This window comes from Parus major, chromosome 11 (assembly GCF_001522545.3).
Source record: "Parus major isolate Abel chromosome 11, Parus_major1.1, whole genome shotgun sequence".
NCBI lineage: Eukaryota > Metazoa > Chordata > Aves > Passeriformes > Paridae > Parus > Parus major.
In genome coordinates, this window is record NC_031780.1 from 7,624,634 (window position 1) to 7,646,210 (window position 21,577).

General features: G+C 58.7%; 2 protein-coding genes across 9 annotated transcripts; one reads left to right on the plus strand and one right to left on the minus strand.

The window, feature by feature from the left end:
- Positions 1-67: 67 nt before the first annotated feature.
- FCSK (fucose kinase) lies at positions 68-7,706 on the minus strand. 7 transcript variants are annotated; one of them, XM_015639876.3, is made up of 24 exons: positions 7,621-7,706; positions 7,378-7,535; positions 7,210-7,260; positions 6,999-7,124; positions 6,808-6,880; positions 6,444-6,541; positions 6,215-6,295; positions 6,007-6,126; positions 5,695-5,836; positions 5,233-5,360; positions 5,030-5,131; positions 4,420-4,590; positions 4,279-4,346; positions 3,765-4,135; positions 3,312-3,522; positions 3,050-3,216; positions 2,722-2,949; positions 2,444-2,587; positions 2,169-2,288; positions 1,908-2,095; positions 1,623-1,722; positions 882-1,105; positions 543-691; positions 68-319 (listed from the first exon to the last, which is right to left on the minus strand). In XM_015639876.3, exons 1-23 carry the CDS (start codon positions 7,691-7,693, stop codon positions 575-577), a joined length of 3,261 nt encoding a protein of 1,086 aa, XP_015495362.1. In that variant the 5' UTR covers positions 7,694-7,706; the 3' UTR covers positions 68-319; positions 543-574. The 7 variants fall into 7 exon arrangements, 5 of the variants coding, with proteins under 5 accessions (XP_015495362.1, XP_015495361.1, XP_015495366.1 ...); XR_001523716.3 differs by having other exon boundaries at positions 68-691; positions 1,663-1,722; XM_015639875.3 differs by having other exon boundaries at positions 68-691.
- An 878-nt stretch (positions 7,707-8,584) lies between these two features.
- ST3GAL2 (ST3 beta-galactoside alpha-2,3-sialyltransferase 2) lies at positions 8,585-21,483 on the plus strand. Of its 2 annotated transcripts, none has more exons than XM_015639998.3 (8): positions 8,585-8,689; positions 16,523-16,792; positions 16,865-17,290; positions 17,399-17,592; positions 17,826-18,005; positions 18,185-18,230; positions 18,376-18,495; positions 18,774-21,483. In XM_015639998.3, the coding sequence occupies exons 3-8, from the start codon at positions 16,958-16,960 to the stop codon at positions 18,945-18,947; spliced, it is 1,047 nt and encodes a 348-aa protein (XP_015495484.1). In that variant the 5' UTR covers positions 8,585-8,689; positions 16,523-16,792; positions 16,865-16,957; the 3' UTR covers positions 18,948-21,483. The 2 variants fall into 2 exon arrangements, with proteins under 2 accessions (XP_015495484.1, XP_015495485.1); XM_015639999.3 differs by lacking the exon at positions 8,585-8,689 and adding an exon at positions 11,451-11,694.
- The last annotated feature ends 94 nt before the right edge of the window (positions 21,484-21,577 follow it).

The following is a 21,577-nucleotide window of genomic DNA, read 5'->3' on the forward strand; positions in this document are numbered from 1 at the left end:
ACTGCTGCGCCTTTGCTACCCTGTGAAAAGGGAGTAGCCCTGCTAGGGACAGAGGGGTGCAAACACGTGCTGAGAACAAGCTTTTTATTCAGACAGACTGCACATCTAGAAATTTGCTTTCAGTATTCACTATTTCACTGCTGTAACAGTGCCTGAGGACAGGAGCAGTTCTCGATTCTACATTCAGCTGCATCCCCTGGTGCAGGAGCATTGCATGATGAACAGGCACCTTGGGTCCCTGCTGCTGGTAGAGCAGGAAGGTTCCTGTTAGATGCAGCATCACAAATACTAGCTTGTTCCCTTTGAAGAACTGTAAAAACTGAAGTGAAACACCAAAATCAGGGTGGAGGCCCTGGCAAACTGTCCCTCCAGCAAGGCCACCCAGCAGGGGTAGTTTTGCCTGCCTGCACAACTTGTCACAGCTTCTCCAGGCTCTGGCTTTTGGGGCAAGTAGCAACACAAAAAGGCCAGATGGAGACCTAAGGCACCTGCTGAAGCTGGCTGACAAACCTGCCCCTAAAGCAGCAGGGATTTCCCTGCACCTGTTCTGGCTATCTGCCAGGGATGAAGGCCTTCACACAGCCCTGTCCCCTCCAGGGTGAGCACTGTCCTTTGTATCACATCCCACGACCTCCACAGAGAAGCCACCCGTGTCCACTTCAATGCTGTGGATGCTGAAGTTGCCCAGTCCCTAGAAAAAAGAAAGTCACAGGTAGGTTGGGCCAGGAGCCAGCAAAGGACCCCTTCTCACCTCCAAGGTCCCAGGGAGGGCATTGGAACAACAAGCAATCACACCCCATGTGTGGTGGGGAGAGATGCTCCTGGTGCCCTACATACAGCTGCTGCAAGCTGTCTGCAACAGTGGAGAGCTCACAGCTCACCTCAGTGTTTGCCAGGATCTGGTGCAGAGCCTCTTTCTGCCGAGGGGCTTTGGTTAGGACATAAAGGAAGCCACCACCGCCAGCCCCAGCCAAGCACTGCCCATGAACGTAGGGCCGGAGAGCGTCCATCATGCGCCCAACGGCCAGCGGCTCGCAGCCCGGGGCCATGCACTTCTTCTGCTGCCAGTAGCGGTCCAGGCACTTGCCAAGGAGCAGAAGATCACCTGCAGAGGAGGGAATATTACAAATTGCTTGTCTCTGTTTCTCACCCAAAGGGCAAAAACATGCTCAGCCCAAACTAAATTCTGCCTTCTCTTTTCCAGTTCCTCCCAGCTCTGCTGGCTGAGCAGGCAACCCCAGCCCTGTCACGTTGCTATTTTTAATCCTCCACAGGGGGAGGATTTGCTTGCTTTAATGCTCCAGCTTCCTCTCTGCAGCAGCCACATAAACCCGCTGCATTGACCAGGCATGGCCCCCAGCCCTGTCACCAATGGCACACTGCTAATCAATCAGATTCAGCATGTCTAACCCCCTCTTTCTCAAAATCTTTGTTCAAGCTTGAATTTCAGGGGATTGCCTGGTGAGGGTGGGCTCAGGGGAGCATTTGAAGTTTCTGCAGCTGCAAGAGCCTGCACCCCCCAGCCTTTTTCCCTTCCAAGGCTGCACAGCCTCTCCCTGAGAAAGTTTGTATTTCTTTAGCTGTTAAAAGGGTCACCCTGGCCCAGGGAAGGGGGCTCACACCTTGCCTCAAGGCCTGGGCACACTCCTCAGCATTGCTCACCAGCGCATCAGCATTTTGCACAATGGAGGGCAGCCTGGCATACCAGTTCCTCACCACGTCCTGCAAGAGGCCACAATGTCCCTGTCAATTGTCCTCCTGGCTCTGGAAGCACCTGGGGAGGTAATGCTGTGCCCATGGACTTTGGCAGCTTCCTCTGGGGTGACAAAGCTCTGCACAAGTGAAGGGGATGCCACCAAAGGCCACAGGGGGAGCAGAGGCCAGCCTGTGACACCCATAGGCATTACCTGGAGCAGGTTGCGGGCCAGGCGAGTCTTCCCCGTGTACACCAGCAGCAGGTGATCATTCAGGGTCTGGGTAAAACCATCAGGGACTGGGATCTGCTCTACTTCCACTCTGAGTGGCAGCTGAGCCTTCGACCTCCCAATTTTGATGCCAGGAACGAGCCCACCAACCTGGTCCTGCCAACCACCCCCTGCAGGGCAGAGGGTCATCAGTCACTGCTGGGACCCCCAACCTCACGAGCCAGCTGCTCCCCCAGGCCCTACCTGTTGTGAGCCTCTGCTCCAGGTGCAGCACAGCATGGATAAGGGACTCTGTGCTGGCAGCCTTCCCTGCTGCCCGGTACAGGGATGCCATCACTGCTCCTGCCAGGATGCTGCTGGTGCCTGCAGCGAGCACAGGTGGGGCCAGGGCAGTGAGACACTGTTGTGTCCCTGAGGGCTGGGTGGCAGCAAGGGGGATCCCCCATCCTAGTGCTGGCAGCAGGAGAGACTCCCAAGCACTAGTGAGGGACTGCCCAGCCCCTTCCCTGCAGACCTACCAAGGCCAGACCCATGGGGCAGCTTGGACCAGGTGTGCACCTCAAAGCCACCCCCGAAACTCTCCATCAGCTGGGCTCGCAAGGGTCTCTGTGAGGGGAACTGCACAACCTGGGTGCAGATAAAGGCAGCTTTGAGCAGGGCTCCTGAAATCAAGAAAGAAGTAAAGCTGGTGCCTGCTGTGCTACCTGCTCCCTCATCCCACTGGCCCCAAAAAGGGCCATCCTGGCACCAATGGGACATCACAGGCACAGAAGCAGGCTGGCAGGTGACCCCTCACCTGGTGCATGTGGCTGGCAGTAATCCTGTAAGTGCTCCAGCTCCCGGCACACCAGCTCTGCCACCACCTCGCTCCGCGCTGTCCCGCAGAGGCTGATGAGGCGCAGCTCTGGCTGGACAATGCGCCGCACTCGGGCGCCGATGGGCCGGCACCCATCCACCAGCACCGCCACGTCCACCACAGCCCCCCCGTGCTCGTAGGTGATGGGGGGTGTGTCACTCCAGCCACCTGCCAACACTCACCATCAGCCTCCTACTGCACCTTACTCTATCTCTCCCAGCACCACAGGGGTGAGACAAGGATCATCTGACTCAGGGAATGCGCTCACCGGAGAGGTCCAGGCGGGCTGGACACACCACCTGCACCCAGTGCCCCAAGGGTGGCAGTTCCACCTGTTCCACACTGACGAACTGGCATGAGGACATCACTGCCTGCCGGACGAGGATCTGCTCAGCCCCCTCGTAATGCCGAGCTGCTCTCACCAGCAGAGCCGGCCTGTGATAAGAGAGGTGCCGAGCCCATTTCCATGTCTCCATGACAGCACCAATGCCTGGAATGGGGCAGCTGTCTCTTGCCAGCCCCAGCCTCACCGGCTCATCCACTTCTGCCGCTCGGCAGCCAGCTCCTGGACACCACCAGCGATGTCCCCGCTCTCCAGGCGCCCAAAAGCTGAGGCCCACTCCCTGTTGGCAGCAGGACCACTCCGCAAGCCCCCTTCCCCTTGTGCCATGCAGCCCAGGACATCAGCAATACAGGCAAGTGCCCGTGCTGCAATACCAGCATCGCTGGCTGTGGAGGCAACTAAAAAATAAAATAGAAGGAGGCTGCAAAGCACAGCGAGGCTGCAGGCTGCACCCCAACCAGCCCACTTCTGCCATAAGCTGTCCCCAGGGCAGCAGGGCTTGTACGGCTTGCAAGGGCTTGTTGAACACCCTGCAGGTGCACCCCCATGGGGTCCTGCAGTTAGGGGGGGATCAATGAAGGGGGTAGGGAGCACTGAACAGTCCTGATAAGGAGAGATGCAGCTCATGAGTCCAGCTCACCCTCATCCAGCGTGCCCAGCACGGCCTCGTGGTAGCCCTCATGGACAGCGCTGCGGGCAAGCGGCAGGAGGCTGCTGTCCTGGCACCCCAGCAGCACCCGCCGCACCTTGCGCTGGCCCTGCAGGAAGAACAGGGCCTGGCGGGCACCCAGCTCAGCCTCCATGTCCAGGCAGGGCAGCAGCTCCTGCCAGGACATACGCCAGGCTGTCCGCCAGCGTGCCAGCTGCTCACTGGCCACAGTGGCCAGGCCCAGCAGCCACAGCACATCCTCCAGCCCCAGTGTCTCGCGGGCGTGCAGCACCGGGAAGAGGCGGGCACTGAGCAGGCAGCGGCTCCCCCGTGGCGTCTCGGCATCCCAAAGGTCCCCTTCCCTGATGGAGGGAGAGACCATCAACACTGCCCTGGGGCTCGAGGACACCTTCCATGAGGGGAGCTGTAATGGGAGATGGGTTGGGGTGGTCATGACACCTCCAGGAGCTGGGTCTCCTGTCCCATCCTGACATGTGGCACCTACCGTACACCCGTCCATTGGAAAAACTCAGCCCAGGGCACGTTCAGGTAGGTGGCTTTTTCCATAGGGCTCTGCAGGGACACAGAGGGGCTGATCACACTTTGGCTGCACTGGGAGCCCTGTGCCACCTCACTGCCCCCGCACCTGCCAGTCGTCGAGGCGGCCGGTGAGAGTGAACACGCGGCAGGGCAGGTCACGCAGCCGGACGTGGTGGCCCTGAAGGACAATATCACGCAGGGGATAGCCACGCAGGGCTGGTGAGGAGCCCACGTTGAGGCCCGAGAGGAGGCAGCCAGGACCGATCACCAGGGGACCCTGAGGAAGAAGCAACAGTGACCCCCAAATCAGAGCCAAATCCTGACTGTGGAATGAGACAACCACCCTGAGAGACAAGCTGGTGCCAGAACATGCCAGGTGGCAGGACATAATTTTGTCACAAGGCTGCAGAAACACAGACTACAGAAATTCAGGCTAGGTAACAGCCTCCAGGACTCACAGCCATAACAGAGCCCCCAAAGAAGAGGGTCTGCCCTGGTTCCCAGCTCAGGACAGGCCAGAAGCCACAGCCTCATCCCCTTGTTTGCAGAGGATGACAGCCACCAGGGTGCTCAGCATCAGCCAAAAGGCAGCTCCAAAGAGGAAGGGCACCCCAAATCTCACAGCTGTGGTTCCTCCATCTTAGGCAGCAATGTATCACTCTGCTGCCCATTCAGTGCACTGGGAGCTGTGCATTACCCCCATCCTAGTCAAGTACCTGGAGGTGACAGTGCTGGATGACACTGCCAGCAGCCAGCTGCACAGCTCCTTCCAGCAGGCAGTTGGTGACTGAAGAATCATCCTCCAGGAGACAGGGTTGCTGCCAAGGGCATAGAGACACATGGGACCAGGGTCTGGGCACACAGCCCAGAGCAACCCCCAAAAACACACATGAGCAAGGCTGGGGATGGAAGGACATACATCCACGTGGGAATGGGCTGTCTTGCAGAATCGGAGGTGGCTGGCAGAGCCAGGCAGGAGGGTCAGGCTGCGGATGTGGTCGCTCGCAGAGGTGGTCATGTAGTCATAGGACGCATTGGGAATGCAGGCTGGGGCGGGGCAGGAGAGCTTTCAGCACATTGACAAAAAAAGTGTGTGTGTCTTACACTCATGTGAGCTAGGCTGAACACCCCCACTTGAAGGGGTGGGGAGTGAAGACCTGGGGACCCACAGCTGTGGGGAGACACACATGACCATCAGGCTCTGACCACCCCATCTCTCCCCATGCAGGGAAGGTTGCCCAGGAATGGGTCACATCACATGCACTCACCACAGCACAGAATCATAGAATGGTTGGGGTTGGAACAGACCTTAAAGATCATCTAGTTACAACCACAGGGACATGCAGGGACACTTCACTAGAAGCTGGAAAGAAGCACTCACCCATGCTAAGAGGGAAGCCTCGGAGAGCTGTCCACAGCACAGAGCGGGCACTCCTCACACTGGCATCGCCACCACCCTTCACAAAATCTTCCTCTGTCATCCCCCCTGCCATGCACAGCACGATGTCGAAGAAGAGGGAGAGCTGGGAGAGAAGGGACTTGTTGGGTCCAGCTATCCTGAACCCCACCCTGCTCCCTCCCACTACCTCTCCCACCCAAATCTGGCAGTGTGAGGGCACACAGACCCAACAGAGATGCCCAGCAGTGACACCCAAGTGGCAAAGGGTCCTGTCCTCCACAGAAGGGGTTTCACCTGGATGGGTGGTGCCCCTGAGTCCAGCCCCATGTAGGTGCAGGCGTCCAAAGGAGGGATGACATGGGTGGCCAGAAGCTGTTCGGCAGCATCCGAGGAGAAGAAAACAATTCCGCAAACCTGCCAGGCATATCAGGGCTGAGGCTGCAGCTGTGGTGACACAAAGGATGGGGCTGGTAGGGTCACCAACACCGGAGTTGTGCCATACCAGTGGGACAGTGCTGTCTGGCCCCGCACATTGATGGATCTGGGCCTCTGTGCCTTTGTAGATGATGTCATGCACCAGCCCCTGGGAGCAAAATCACCCCAGTGAGCTCTTCAGGAAACCCCAAGCTAAGCAGCCACAGCAGTACTGAGATCTCAGCACCCAAGAGATCAAAAGATTGGGGATCCCTGAACCTCCCAAAGATTCCTCTTGAAGGGGGAAGTTCCCCAACCTGCTCATTGGCGAGGTAGACCCCATGGTTCCTGGCATATACTGGGCTCCCAGGCACTGCGATCACTCGGACGCCCTGGAAGCCATCCCAGTTGATCCCTGGGGGGAGGGACAGAAACCAGTGCCCACTGGGGCAGAGCATGTACTCACACTGGGCACAACTGTCTGAAAACCTAGACCATGGCAGCAGAAGTGGCAGCGGCATCCAGCCTTGACCACCTTGCTGCAGACACAACAGATGCTCCCATTCATTCACAGGACAGCAACAGCTGAGCATCCAAACCCTCATGGGAGCACAGCACAGGCTGAACCAGCTGTGCTGCTTGTTAGGAACCTGTCCCACGCCAAAGCTGATACCCGCTCACCTGGAGCTGAGGGCACGGTGAGGAGCATGTCGGTGCTGCAGACCCAGACGCCAGGTGGGGAGCCCACACAGAGCTGCCAAGAGAAGGACCGCATGCCCAGGGACAGGGAAGGAGCCCAGGAACCCAACACCATTTCCATCTTGCTGGGAGCCAAACCCATCCCCAGGGCCCCATCCCCAGGCTACACAGACCCGGTGTGTCATGGTCCCCAGAAGGCTGTCCAGGTTGCAGACCAGCGCTTCGGCTGCGGCGCCGGGCTCCTCAGCGGGCAGGCAAGTGAAGGCACGGCCGCAGTCGTCAAAGGAGAAGTCGCGGCCCTGGTGGGAGAGAGAATATAGTGGGTCACCGGGACGCAGTGGGTGCAATGAGAGGTCCCAGGCTGGGCTGCCGCTCGGCTCTCACCATGTGCAAGATGAGGATGCGGGCGTCCCTCAGAACGTCAGCGGTCACCACCTGGGAGAGGAGAGCAGGGAAAAGTCCGTGGGGACAGGACAGGCACCCCCCCTCACTTCCAGCATCCCCTCCTGAATTCCAGCCTCCCCGGACCCACCAGAGGCCGTCACCTCTCACCGTGTATCCGGCCCGGGCGCTGAGGTGCTCGGCCGCCACCAGCAAAGCGTTCAGGGTGGCGCCGCCGCTGCCCAAGTGGGCCCAGGGGTCCTCCACGGCCAGGAGCAGCGCTGGGGGGCGCGGGCCCAGCCCGCCCCGCAGCCGCCGCACCTCCAGCTCTGCCAAACGAGAGGCGGGCGGGGTTGAGAGCCGGTCCCGCTGCCGCTCGCAGGAAGGGAGAGGGAGCGCCCCCCCGCCACTTGCCTCGCTGCAGGGCGGACACGCCGCCATGGCCCCGCCGGCAGGTGAGGAGAAGAGCGCTCCACTCCGCCGCCATAAACACCTCCTCCGCCCCCAGCCTGGAGCCGCGAGGCCTGCTGGGATGTTTAGTCCAGTCGCCGCAGCCGCTCCGGGGCGCTTGTCGCTAAAGAACTACAATTCCCAGCATGCATTGCGCGGCGAGGAACGGACCCCTTAAAGGCACAGCGCACCCCTATGCTGCTTCCCTCCTTACCCCATCTCGGGGGCTTGCAAAGGGGGAATGGGGATTTGACGTTTTCTGCCCTAAAATGGGTTTTAGCGGCGGTGCGTACCCCTAAGTGCCCGGGGTCACCCCTGTCAAGAGTCCGGCTTCTCGCAGGGTTCTCTGCAAAGAGAAGGGGTGCCCGGGCGGTGGGCGCTGGTGTCGGTTCCCGGTGGGTTGTCAGGGTGGGCGCTCGGTGGGTGCTGGGATGCGATCGGTGGGTACTGGGGGGTGTCGATGCACTGGCGTGGGTGCCGGGCTGGGTACCGCAATGGGTACCAGGGAGGGTAGCGGAAGATGCCGGTACGACGGGTGGATACCAGGGAGGATAACGGGGGATGGGCAGTGTCTGGAGTGTCTGGAGTACGGGGGTGCCGGTGTCTGGAGATGCCGGTGCACCGGGATGGGTACCGGGATGGGTACTGAGCTGGGTATCGCATTGGGTACCGGGGGTGTTCAGGGCGTTGCCGATGCGCCGGGTGGGTACCGGGGTGGATCCCGGTGGAAGAGTACCGGGGATGCCGATGCTGGGCAAAGGATTGGGGGGTGCCGATGTGGCGGGGTGAGTTCCGGGCTGAGCACCCCGGTACATTCCTGAGTTGCGGGTGGGAGAGTGGGAGCAGGCGGCCCCTCTCGCCTCCTACAAGTCCCACAAGCCCCGCCGGGCGGCCCAGGACTACATCTCCCAGCCTGCCGGGCCCGTGATCCCCCCCGCCCCGCGCGGCACGGCACGGCTCCGCACGGCGCGGAGGGCGGTGGCGGCGGGGCCCGGGTGAGCCCGGCGGCGGGGCCATGCCGGAGCTGAGCCAGGTACCGCGGCGGAGAGCGGGCCCGAGGCGGGGGATGAGGGCACGGCCCGGCTCGGCTCGGGATGCCGGTCCCGGGGAGGCGGCGGGGATAGCGGGCGGCGGCGGGGGAGCCCGCCCGGGAGCTGCTCCGCTGCTGCGGGCTGGTCCCGGTGCTGGGAGCTGGCCTCGGGGAGCACCCACATGGGATGCCTTGGGTTCCTCCCCGGTGTGGTGGTGCCGGTAGCTGGTCCCGGGGCTGAGCGCAGTTCCCGGGGCTGGGTGCAGGTCTCGGGGCTGGGATTATCCACCCGGGATGCAGGGGATGCTGAACAGCCCCGGGAGGATAGGATGTCCCCTATCCGGGGTACAGGTCCGGGTTTTGGTGCTGGCTGCCGGGAGCGTCCACCAGGGTTGAATTGGGTTCAGACCCAGGAGGTTGCGCTGTTCCGGAGCGCTGGTCCGGGCCCTGCGGTGCTGTCCCCAGGGAGGATGTGCTGGCCCCAGCCGCGGTGTGCTGCCCGGGGAGGATGTGCTCGCCCCGGGGAGGATGCTGGCCCTAGCAGAGCTATCGGGGCCGGGGCTGATGCAGCTGCTCCCCTCCAGCCGTGTGCTCTGGGATCTTGAGGCCAGAGCTGGGGGACCAGGGTGGGAGGGCTGGCTGCGAGCAGCCCCGGTCCCCACCAGTGCCAATGTGCGTGTAAGGTCCCTCAGCAGCAGTGTGACACATGGCTGCGTGACACACGGCATCCATTGCATGGGTAGTGGCAGCCAGGATTTCACAAACAGCCTGGCGAGTCCCTGGGGACAGGGTAGAAAACTGTGTCACCGAGCAGGGGATGTCCCTTGCCTGCTTCTATGTGGGGGGGTGGGGAAGGGCACTAAGGCGGGCATTGGTGGGAGAGCTAATCGGCGTCCCTGTCCCATTGTTCCAGGGTGTTTCCCTGGCTGAAGCACGGCTGCCGGAGTGGGATTGATACCCGAGCCCGTATTTCAGGGCCTGGCGATTCAAGGGGTCTCCACATATGCCGGGGGCTTAAGTGCTGCTGGCGCAGGGGGAAGGGAAGGTTTTTCTCAGGCTCCAGCTTCGGAGTCAGAGCACTTAGTCCAAATAGTTTCCATAGAGTTAGGGCTTCCCATGCCAGCAGGAAAATACTGGGGGAAGGATGGACTTGGGCAGAGTGCAGGCTCAGACTGGAGGAAGGGCCACGTCCCCGCCTGCTGCCAACAATCATAAAACATGTCTGGGGGAAACTAAATCACACCAAACCCCAAAACTTGCTGAGCCTCCCTCCAGGAAGACGTGTGGGCTTTGAGCTGATGAAGGCAGTTTTGCTCTGCATTATCTCGGGCTCTCCTTTACCCAGCCCAGAGCAGCCGCCCCGGCCACATCGTGGCTAAGGCGGTGAGCGCCAACGGGAAGTTCTTCAACGCTTTGGGCTTGGTTTTCCTTTTCTTCCTTTTTCTCCCCCTTCTGTCAGAAGCAAAAGCCGCGACCTCAGCGGGGAGGGCTGGGCTGGGGGGTGCCTTGCCCGCCGCCCCCGCCGCGGCGCGCGTGTCCGCCTGTCTGTCTGTCTGTCTGTCTGTCCCCATCTGGCAGCGACCGCGGCCCCGCTGCCGGTTGTGTGCGGCAGCTGCCTGTCAAAAGCGCTTCTCTCTCCTCCGAGGAGCTCATGGCGGTTCTTGGGAACGGCGGGGCGCGCTCCGCTCACCGCCCACGCCTCGCCGGCGCCGGAGGCAGGCAGGGAGAGCGGGCAGGGAGAGCCTCGGCAGCCGCATGCTGCGGGAACGCTTGAATTTTCGTGCCCAAACAAGCTCCAAACTGCCGCTTTTGGGGGAAAGGCTCCGATGGCACTGAGGGCTCGGTGTTTTTGCTGCGGGCTCTCGGCACGCCGGATGCCGCCCCGTTTGGCACGTCGAGGTCCCGGCAGCTCGATGGCTTTCGTCTCCTCCCGTTGCATTTAATTTTTACACGGTTGCAAGCTGCTAATTGCTCTCCAGTGGCTTGGCCGGCTTCAGTGCTTCTTCGTGAGCCAGGATTTATCAGAGTCCGCCTGACCCCGAGGGGCTGCGATGTGATGGGAGAGGCTGGGAGCCTCCTCTCCCTGCCCTGCTGGGCTCCGCACTGGGCTCCGGGGTATCTCTTGGCTTCATGTCGCTCTTTGCCACTGGCATCTTCCAAAAGCTTTTTTTGGAAAGTGCAAGTGTATTTGGGTCCCAGCTCCAAGGCAAAGTTCCCAAAGATACCCCCAGATGAGTGGTGAATGTATATAATTTATATATATATATATCTATACACATGTGCGATGTATAGATTACTTTTTTTTTTCTTACGAGATGGATAGTTTAGTGTTTGAACTCTAAAATAACACCCTCAACAGTTGCTCTTGGGAAACCAGAACAAGCTGCAGTCACTTTGCTCCGGGTGCCACCGTGTCCCCAGCAAAGGACTTTTGATCTGCAGCAGTAATTGGGCTAATTAGGAAGCTGCAAACGCTCCCCTTTCTCCCCAGGTGTCTGAGCAGAGCCCCAGCTAGTGGAAAGAAGTCAGGGGCTCTCACCAATGGAACTGCTCTAATTTTACATTTAATGGGAGTTCTTTGCTGTAACTGGGCTGTGCTGGGATTGATGCCCTCCGGCCTCAGGAGCCTTTCGTAACTTCCCTGCAATGAAATCTCATAGGTGCAATTTCCCTAACGAGTTCAATGTCCTCTCAGTGCTGCCCGCAGGCGGAGCAAACCGGGGTGGCTTTATGGGGCCACCCGCAGCATGTGCTGAGGTTTCAGTTCTAACCTTGGGTTTTACCCGGGGGAGAGAGGGCGGCTGTGGGTACAGCACCCATCAACCAGCCCTCGAAAGCCAAAGAAGAACCTTTGGTTTTCTACTGCCTCCGATCCTCTCCAGGAAGACAGGAAAGTGCGGAGGGGGCCCGTGTCTCCTCTCGCCTCCCCCGGGCAAAGGGCCACAACCGGCGGCGGCGCCTCCTGGTGCAGCATCCGCCTGTCCTGCGCTCCTGCACATATTTTCCTGGTGAGACATCAGGCATGAACCTAGCGGGCCCAGGCTGGTAAAACCAGCGGCAGTGGTGGAGGGGAAGTGGTTCATTCCCAGCCGGAGGGGAGGCTCAGGGTGCTGCTGGCAGCTCACCGAGTGCTGGTGGTGAAAGGAGAGCAGGGGTCCTGCCCTTCCTAGGGAGCGTGTCTGCTTGCTGTGTGGCCACATCTTCACAGGCAGCTGAGGCTGCAGGGAGACCGGTTCAGGGCTGTCTGTGGGATGCAGCCCTGCTGTAACAGGCAGGAGTGGGGACAGGGACCAGGCAGACCCAGCCTGCAGCTGTGGGGGGATGAGACAGAAATATTGCCAGCAGTGAAGGGCTGGCTCCCCATGGGACCAGATGGTTTTGCTCAGACAACTGAGGTGAAGATGGGAGAGAGGAGTAGGCAGTGTTGGGTGGCAAGCCCCAGGCTCTGCCTCCTCTGTTCTGCTGGATTTGTTGGCAAAACTTGGCTGCTTGGTTGGACTCAGCTTGGTGGCACCCGGTGTGGTGCGGTGGTGCGTGACCCCAGAGTTCAGTGGTACCCAGCTGAGTGGTACCTGAGCTGGTGGGACTTGATTTGGTGCAAACTGAGGCAGCTGATGCAAACTGGGGGTTCAGGGGTGGGTACTTGGGGTGCAGAGCAGCTGGGCTGTCTCTGCCTCTCAGGCATTCAGGATCAGGGGGGAGAATCCCACTCCCTTCCCTGCCTGTCCTGTCTCAAGGAGGGAGCTGCTGCTCCTGACACAAAGAGCTGAGTGTGACAAGGCCATGCTGTGAGCATGGCTTTGGGCTTATCAACACCCCTGGAGTACAGGGTCCCTTGTTCCCCATGGCAGCCTGGGGAGACCCAGAATGGCTGGCAGAGGGTGGGGGAAATGGCACTGTGGCACTGGAGAATGCTCAGGGACATCAGCCACACAGGCTGGTACATGTGGCTGGGTGGGCCCAATGAGAGTGTGAGCTGCAGGGACGGGCATCTGCCTTGGCTGCTTCTGCCAGTGTGAATTTTGCAGGGGAGAGTGCCCACCCAGCATTTCCCCATTGAGCAGCACAGGGTGTTCAGGCTGGTGCAGTTCCCACTGTGATTGAGACAAGGGGCTTGGGATGCTGCTGAACCAATGAGGTGATGACCAAGATGCAGGCCCATCTACCAGCAAGGATGGGAGTATTCCATTCTGTTTTCCCACTGCTGGCACTCTCCTGTGCCCCCAAATCCCATGGGAAATGGCCTCAGTGTGGCTGGCTCCATCCCAGCTCTGTGCTGGGGATTTGGCCTCCAAGCTCTTTCCTGGCCCTATCCCAGCACTGAGGGATGAGCCTGAAATAACCCCTCTGGAGGCCAGACATGAGGAAAGGCTGGAATTGCTGCCATTGCCAGTCAGGGGTGCGAGTAGGGTTTAAAACATGGGAAACCAAATTAACTTGGCTCCATTAGCTGATTGAGCTAGCTGATAAGAGTATGATTAATTAAAAGGGTGAAGAATAAGTTACCAGGTCCTTACTGCTGTCAGGATGTGGTGATGGCTTAACGCATGGCATTGGCTTCTTCTTTTAATACCTGGTGCTTGTCTGCTGCTGGCCATCAGTTCTTCATGGCATCACCCCATGGCAGGGAGGAACGTCCTTGTGCCAGCACCAGGTCTGCTCCCTGCTCCCTCTCCCATCCAGCTTCCAGGGAGGAAAAAAAAAATCAAGGGAAAAATATAATCCCTCTGGATTGCAGGAAAGGACCTTCTTAATTAACTGCACTTTTCTTGCCAAGCCTTGTTTTGGCTTTGGAAGCCCAGTGATGCAGAGGGACAGGCTATCGCCCCTTCCTGCGCTGCCCCCGGCAGATTGCCGTGTGCTGTTCCGAGCTAACGCGAGCTGACGGCCCCACGGAGGCAAGCGGCTCCTCGGCACTCTGCCCGGGGGCTGCAACCTCTGGCAGCGCTTGGGCCGTGGGCAAAAAGAAATTGGAACGGTTTTATGATATTTTATAGTAATCCCACTCACTGAAGCTGTGCCTGAAACAAGGACAGGTCACCACTCGCTGTTTCTGCCTGGCGTTGGAGGAGGTGGGAGAAGACTCAATTTAGATCTGCTCCTTTCTTGTTAAGGAAGCCCAAACCTAATTCTCAGGTTTTCCATCCATGGCAGAGATGCCAGTCCAGTCCAAGGGGGCCCTGTGTGCTTCCCCCTCCTCCACCTGCAAGAGCCATGCACCGCTCTGGCCCCCAGTGAATGGTTTGGTGGTGGCAGGAGTGACATCCCTGCACAGGGATCATGGCATGAGTAGCACCTGGTCACCAGGGCGGCATTTCCCAAAGACTCCTGGGGGAATTTTCACACCATTCATACCTGGGAAGAGCAGCAGCTAGGGAAGACAATGCTGCCACTGTTCCTCCACTTCCCTTCTCTCCCTACCCCAAACATGATGACATCCCATCTCCCAGTGATGGCTCCTTCCTTTGCCCACCCTGCCATTTACTGGCATAGAAATTCATGCCAACAACCCCAGGATATCTTAGAAATGAGCAAACAAAGCCAACAAGACCTAAAGATGCAGAGTGGGGGATGTATTGATGGTGTTTTGTCTGACAGAGAAGGGGCAGGCATCCTCCAGGCCCTGGGGTTGTCAGTTACACCACTCCAGCATTCATCATGAAATGAAAGATTATATGATTGGAAAAAAACATCCACCTGTAAAGGCAGCAGAGCAATTTACCAGGACCTTTTAATAGCTTTGCTTCATTATCTTCTGCAATCAAAGAGAAACTTGTGTTTGATGAGTACATGGTCCTCAGGAGACAATTCAGGATCCTGGGGATGAATTTGGGAATGGAAGGGTATATAGTGGCATCGCTGAGTTACCAAGCTTGCACAGAAGAAATCCTGAAATCCCTGATTATTTTAAGAAGGAAACATCCAAATCTGGTGCAAAAAGCTCCTGCAAGTGGGGTTTTATTTGTGGAGGTGGGTTGGATTAGGATTGGGCAGGGAGGGCATGGATATTGCTGGGATATGCTTGTATGTGAGGGTGCCCTGTCCCTGCTGGGGGCTGTAAGGACCAGTGCAGATGGAAATAGCTGCCAGATCCTGCTAGGAAAATGATGACTCAAACCAGCCACTGGGATTTAAGGCTTCTTTTATCGCGCATGAGCTGGGCTGGAGGGGGGCTTTCCCCCCGCTGTGGTCAAGGGCAGCTCCAGGAGGCCCCAGGACGGGGGCCGTACAAAATGTGCTCCAGATGGTGTCAGGGCTGGGATGCATCAGGCAGAACCAGGCTGGGCTGGGGAGCCGGAAAGGGATTTTCCCCTTTTCACCAGGAACAAAAATAACACAAGCACGTGATAGCTCATTTCCTTTAGCCTTTAAAAAGCCCCGTGGGATGGTAAGCAGCGGGAGCAGGAGAGAGGGATCAGCCCATCCTGCTTGGTGGCCCTGCCATATCATAGCTGAAAGAAGCCCCCAAATTGCCTTTTACCTATGAATCTTTCCAGCGTTTTGCATCTGGGGGGCGGGGAGAGGTGTTACAGCTTTTTACTGGCTTTATCCCAAACTCCCTAAACGCAAACCCTCTGTTTAACAACCACCCTGCTTTTTCCGCTGGCAGCAGCCCAAGGAACTGGTTGCAGTCACTGCTGGCCATGCGTGTGCCATGTAGGCGTGTTAAAATTCCCCGCCAGAGCCCAGGAAAACACTTGAACCGGGATGTTGCCTTCGGTTTTTGGCTCTTTCCTTTAAAGACTGTTCCCATTGAACAAATATTTGACAGGGGTTTAATGATTTGAGCAGGAGGTGTCCATGTCTGGCAGTGCAGTGGGCGGGGGAGCCTTTGGGGTCCATGTTCTCCTCCCATCCCAGCAAGGAGGTTTTTGGGCGCTTAGCAGTCCGTTCCTGGAAAGCAAGCCAGCGTCTTCCAGAAGATGTTTTTTTTCCTAAAGAAGAAGCATCCTGGTGCCTGCCAGCTCCTAATTACTGCTGCCGGCATCGGCACTGGCTTAATTGGGGCCAGCGCAGAGGTGATGCCTCTGCAGGGTTTTGCCTTGGGGCGGGGTCACCCCTCCCCAAAAAGGCCTGGAGGGGAGCTCATGTCTCCAAACCCCTGGGATTTTGCATCCTGCCCCAACTCAGTAACTGGGTTAAAAGGGAATTTTCAGCGCTTTTTTTTTTTTTTTCCCCCTTAATTTGACCAAGGAGCGCTGTCTGGCTTTGCCCGCCCCCCTGCTCGGGGGGCTTGGCCGCTCCTCCCGCCCCTCCCCGGGCGCAGGCGCCAGCACCTCTGCCCTGGCTATTTTTACCCGCCAGGATCACGAGCGAGCGAGTGACCTTCCCCAAGGGACGCTGCCACTCGGGGGGGACAGTCGCCAGCGTCCGTCCCCGGGGTGCCCGTCAGGCTGCGGAGCCGCTGTTTCTCGGCTGCCGCGGTGGCGGCGGCAGCCGGCGAGGAGGGTTTTGGAGGGGCTGCTTATGGCGTGATAGAGAAGGAGAATTGAGCCTACAGAAAGGAGCCGCTTGTTTGGCTCCGGAGGCGAGTTCATGGCTGAGCCTTTGTCTGGCAGAGACGGGGAGGGCACAGTCCGGGAGCTGCTGCGAGTTCCCCAGGCACGGAGAGCGATGCCGGCATCTCAGCTCCCTGCGCACCCTGCGCCTACTTGTCCCCTTCGGGGATGGCTCGTACCCTGCAGCCCCGTGCCTGGGACGGGCTGGGACGCATTTTGGAGCGTTCAGTGGGGAATAAAGTCCTCAGCCCCAGCACCCTCCTCCTGCTCGGCGCAGCCCCCGTCAGCTATCTGTATCGCCACCCCTTGACCCGCCGTCCCCTCCTTTCCGCTCCAGGCCGGTGTCGTGGTGGCCGTGTTCCCGAGCCAGCGGCTGAGGGCAGCGTGCCAGCGGATCAGCTAAACCCCGGGCACGATGAGCACCGTCGCAGCTGAGCGCCAGCCGGGGCCGGGACCTGGAGGAGCCGCCGGGGCGCGGTGCCGAGGCTGAGGCCGGTGCGCGGAGCTGTGCCGGACCCCTCCGCAGATGCTCCCTGCCTGGCACGTGGAGCCACCGGGGGCCCTCGCCGCGGCCGGACAACGCGGATGGAAAGCTGCAGCCCAGCAGGTAGGAGCCCGGTGCTGCGGGTCCCCCTCCCCACACCGCCAGGGCAGGGAGTTACAATTCTCGTTCCTGCAGGGAGCCTCGCTGGCCGGCTGACGCCCTCCCGCGCCCTATGCCCGCGCCCTATGCCGGAGCGGGCGCCGTCCCCGGCTCAGCCACCCGACGACCATGAAGTGCTCGTTGCGCTTCTGCTTCCTCTCGACCGCCTTCCTGCTCGTCTTCGTCATGTCCCTCCTCTTCACCTATTCCCACCACAGCATCGCCTACCTGGACCCCGGCGGGCTGGGCGGCATCCACCGGGTGAAGCTGGTGCCCGGCTATGCCGGGATGCAGCGGCTCAGCAAAGGGGGGCCGTACCCCCGGGGCTGCTCCTGCCGCCGCTGCCCGGCCGAGGAGCCAGGGGCCACCGACTGGTTTGATGGGCGCTATGACGGCACCGTGTCCCCAGTGTGGACCAAGGAGAACATGGACCTACCGCCGGACGTCCAGAGGTGGTGGATGGTGAGCGCAGGGACGGGAGTGCCATGGTGTGCTCTTGGCACGGGAGACACAGATTTCTCCTCCACCAAGGAGGGGGCGCTGGCTGATTCACCCCTTCCCTCCTTGCAGATGCTGCAGCCTCAGTTCAAGTCCCACAACACCCACGAGGTCCTGAGCAAGCTCTTCCAGATCGTGCCGGGCGAGGACCCCTACCGCTCCCGTGACCCACGCCGCTGCCGCCGCTGCGCCGTGGTTGGCAACTCAGGCAACCTACGCGGCTCTGGTTACGGAGCGGAAATCGACGCGCACGACTTTGTGATGCGGTGAGGGCCAGGGAGCACTGCCAGGGACCTGCCCACCCGGGCAGCACAGAGACACGGGGCGGTGCTGGCACCACCGGGTACAGGGATGAGCGGGAGTGAGTCCGGCCTTACCATCTCCCCTGGGTGGGAATCTGCTGTTTGGCAGCATTCAACAGCTTATAGGCATCACCCGTGTCGTCTGCAAGGCACAGGGCACTGGGAGGGTGGTGTCATCCTCCCTGCTCTCTTCCCAGGATGAACCAGGCCCCCACGGTGGGCTTTGAGGGCGATGTGGGTGGTCGGACCACACATCACTTCATGTATCCCGAGAGTGCCAAGAACCTGCCCGCCAACGTCAGCTTTGTGCTTGTGCCCTTCAAAACCCTGGACCTGCTCTGGATCGCCAGTGCCCTCTCCACCGGCCAGATCAGGTTGTAAGTACCCAGTGGGCACTGGCAGCACCAGGCTGATGGCTCACCTAACTCAAGGACAGATCCCTTGGGAGCAGTGGGGATTTATTTGTTACTCCCTCTGAGTCCCCTTTGGCAAGTCGGACTAGAGTTGGGGGCATGGGACTCCTAAGAACTCACCTGCCTCTGTGCTCTTTTCCCAGCACATATGCACCTGTGAAGCCTTTTCTGCGTGTGGACAAAGAAAAGGTACATGGAGTTCATCCCTATCACTACCACGAGCACCTCCATGGCCATGGCCCCGTTACCTCATCACTCCCCAGGGTTCTCAGTGCTCCTTCACAGAGTGCTGATGCCAAAGGGGCTCCTGTGCTCACCCTGGTCTCTCCTTCAGGTGCAGATCTACAATCCTGCCTTCTTCAAGTACATCCACGACCGCTGGACGGAACACCACGGGCGCTACCCCTCCACTGGCATGCTGGTGCTCTTCTTCGCCCTCCACGTCTGCGATGAGGTGGGTGATGTCTCCTTCAGCTCCTGGCTGGCATGGAGTAGGTTCACTGAGGTCCCAAACCTTGCAGGTTTAAGGAAGGAGGTGGATTCTTTGGGTCAAACTTCAGCAGTCACTCTGGTTGCCTGACACCACAGTGATGAGCACCCTCGAGGGTGGGAAGGCTGTGTATAGATGGATGGGCAGCTTTGAAAATCACCCCACCAGTGCAGGAGCTGCTAAGACAAGGGTGTCCCAGCCTGGTGGAGGGTTCTGGTTCATTCCCTCCCTTGCTACTGCAGGTGAACGTCTTTGGGTTTGGTGCTGACAGCCGGGGGAACTGGCACCACTACTGGGAGAACAACCGCTACGCTGGGGAGTTCAGGAAGACGGGGGTGCACGATGCTGACTTCGAGGCACACATCATCGACATGCTGGCCAAAACCAGCAAGATCGAGGTTTACCGGGGAAACTGAGGGCTGAGTCTCCATCTCCCTGCTCCAGCAGGTCCTGCTGCCTGCAGGGGCAGAGGGTGAGGGTCTCCCTGGTGGCCTCAGGCAATGAGCACGGATGGGCAGCACAGTTCCCCATTGCCGACAGAGCCACCGCGGTGGTATTTGGTGCCTCCAGCAGCCAATCAGGTTCAGAGCTAAAGGAGACTTTTTGCTTTTTTTTTAATTATTATTAAGAAACCCAGCTGAGAAAGGATTTATAAACACAATCAGCGACTGACCAGGCGGCAGGGTTGGCCGCCTTGCATCTCTCTACAGTCAAACCAAATGCTGCTCTTTTTAAAACAAGACAACCCCCCCACCCCGAAGCTGCGTGACTTTGGGGAACCCCTCAAGCATCGTGTCCAGGTCGAGGGGGCTGAGGGAGCTGTGGTGGCTGCGCAGCCTCACCAGTGGAACCAGCTGCTTCTTTTTTCCTTTATTTTGGTATTTTTCTTTTACGCCCCTGGGGCAGCCAATGTCGTCGTTTCTCCAGGGAAGGCTCCTGGCACAGATGCAGGTCTCAGCACATGGATCCATGGTGGGGAGCCAGAAGCTTCAGAAGCTGACCATGCTCCGCTGCAGGCTGGTGACTGTTGGCACAGCTGTGCAGGGAGGTGAAGAGGAATCTCAGCTTTGGGGTGCAGCATCCCTGCTCTTCTACCTGAGGACTGGGGAAGGGTAGGACAGATTTCAGGAATGACTGTACAGGAGGCAGCTAAGAAACCTACACGAGCAGCAGCCTGGTCACTCTGAGCTCTGCAAGCAGGTGTAGGATGCTCAAGGGGTTGTGGGATGCAGCAAGGTCAAGGAGACAGGATTTCCTTTGCTTTCAGGCTGGGAAAAAAATAGATCAGAGATTAGCGGGTGAGTAAACTGTGCTTTTGCTTTTGTGTTGCTCTAAACAGCTCTGGTGAGAAGCTGAAATCCCAAAGTCTTTGCTCCATTTGCCAGGGTGGTGCTTGGTTTACACCAGTCTGGTACAGCTGGTGCCCTCAGGGTCCCCAGGCTTCCCAGGCTGGACAGCCTATGACATGGGATGGGGAGATGCTGAAGGAAACTGCCTCCCCAGAGGTGTCATTAAAACCACTTTCTTTGGGTCAATCAGGTGGGTGTTTGTTTTTTTTTAGGAGATGCTGGAAAGCTCAAGAAAAAGGCAAGCATGGAAAAAGTCCCCCAGAGAGGCACCCTCTGCCTGCACAGCCAGTGCTGAGAGTGGAGCAGGGGCTGTGGGGCAGTGCCCATCTGGGGAAGCTCTGCCCATGCTGCCTGATTGCAATAGTTAATTTGAGGAACAATCACTGTAGGGTTTTTTGGGCTTGGAGATGGTTTTTTTTACCCTTTTGTATCTCGCTTTTCTGTAGCAGCCTCTTACCTGTTTCTCCACTTTGGTTTAGTTGCTTTTCAGGTCTTTTGTTATTTTTGAGGTTTCTCTGCAATTGTGAAACACAAGGGTGTGGGTTGACCCCATGGAACAGGCAATTTAGCAGCCACTGGGCTGGGGAAATTCAGCTTTTCTGTCCGCAGGGATTTAAACTCCTGAGTTGTGTGGTGGGTTTTGGTCTGTAGAAGTGGAGCCACCCTGGTGCAGGCAGCCCCGAGCCCCAGGACACAGGCTGCTGCAAGCCCTGCTCTCCACCTTCTTGGGTGGTTTTTGCTGATTTTTTGTTTTGTGTTTTTTTTAACGGGGAAGAAAATTAAAAACCATGAGCAACAATGAGTGCCTTGACCATCTCCCATCGGCGACGCCAGGCTGTGCCCATGCTGGCAGCAGGGACGTGGCTGATGTATCTGGCAGTTGTACCCGCTTCCTTCCTCGCACCACACTGATCTTAGCTGGGGAGTGCTGCTGGGAGAAAGAGACACATCCAGGCCACTATGCTGGTGGCTAGAAAGGCCAAATCCAGTGTGATGAGGCTGGACCAGCTCCTGTTGCAGCTGAGCAGGGCCAGGCCTGACAATCACAGGGTGAGCGGAGACGCCGGGTACCAAACCCAGGTACCAAACCCTCCGGCAGCACAGTACTGGCATCCAGCGTCAGGTGCGCTTGCGGCTCCTGGCTGCCCTGATAGGAATTTTTTTTGCTAACTTCCTCCCCCTACTCCTCTTTTCTCTGTTGTTTTAATTATTATTATTATATTATTATTTTTTATTTAAGCTGTCCCACTAGGACTCGCGACCACTCGTGTCTCCCTGGCAGGGCGGCCGCAGGCAGGCGCGTGCTGCACGGCCAGCGCACCACTGTACTGTACATAGAGGAGATGTAGGCACAGGCTACGGGCAGGGGGGCAGGCAGGGAGGAGGTGCCCGGGCTGGCCCACCTGGCAGAGGTTGTCTGCATCACACAGTACCTGATCCGAGCACCTCCTGCCCCGCTGGGGGAAGAGAGACCAGTGCTCTGACCTAGGGCTAGGAGCCGGCGGGCATCTTGGCCCGTAGCCTCTGTGTACATGGGTACTTCTGCACACAACTGTCTTAAACCAACTGGTTTTTTTAAAGTCAATAAAAATCATGCATCAAATCTGCTTAGTGGTTTTCTTCTGACAACCCTGTCTACTGTAACTTTGCCTGCACCCAAACCTGGGCATCAGTGGGGTCAGGAGAGGAGTGAAAGA

Coding starts and splice junctions, on each gene's coding strand:
- FCSK (XM_015639876.3), bottom strand. CDS start 7,693: ATGGCGGCGGAGTGGAGCGCTCTTCTCCTCACCTGCCGGCGGGGCCAT. Junction 6,881..6,998: donor TGGGGACCATGACACACCGG/GTCTGTGTAGCC, acceptor TTCTCTTGGCAG/CTCTGTGTGGGCTCCCCACC. Junction 5,837..6,006: donor CAGGGGCACCACCCATCCAG/GTGAAACCCCTT, acceptor CTTCTCTCCCAG/CTCTCCCTCTTCTTCGACAT.
- ST3GAL2 (XM_015639998.3), top strand. CDS start 16,958: ATGAAGTGCTCGTTGCGCTTCTGCTTCCTCTCGACCGCCTTCCTGCTC. Junction 17,291..17,398: donor ACGTCCAGAGGTGGTGGATG/GTGAGCGCAGGG, acceptor CCCTCCTTGCAG/ATGCTGCAGCCTCAGTTCAA. Junction 18,496..18,773: donor CCCTCCACGTCTGCGATGAG/GTGGGTGATGTC, acceptor TTGCTACTGCAG/GTGAACGTCTTTGGGTTTGG.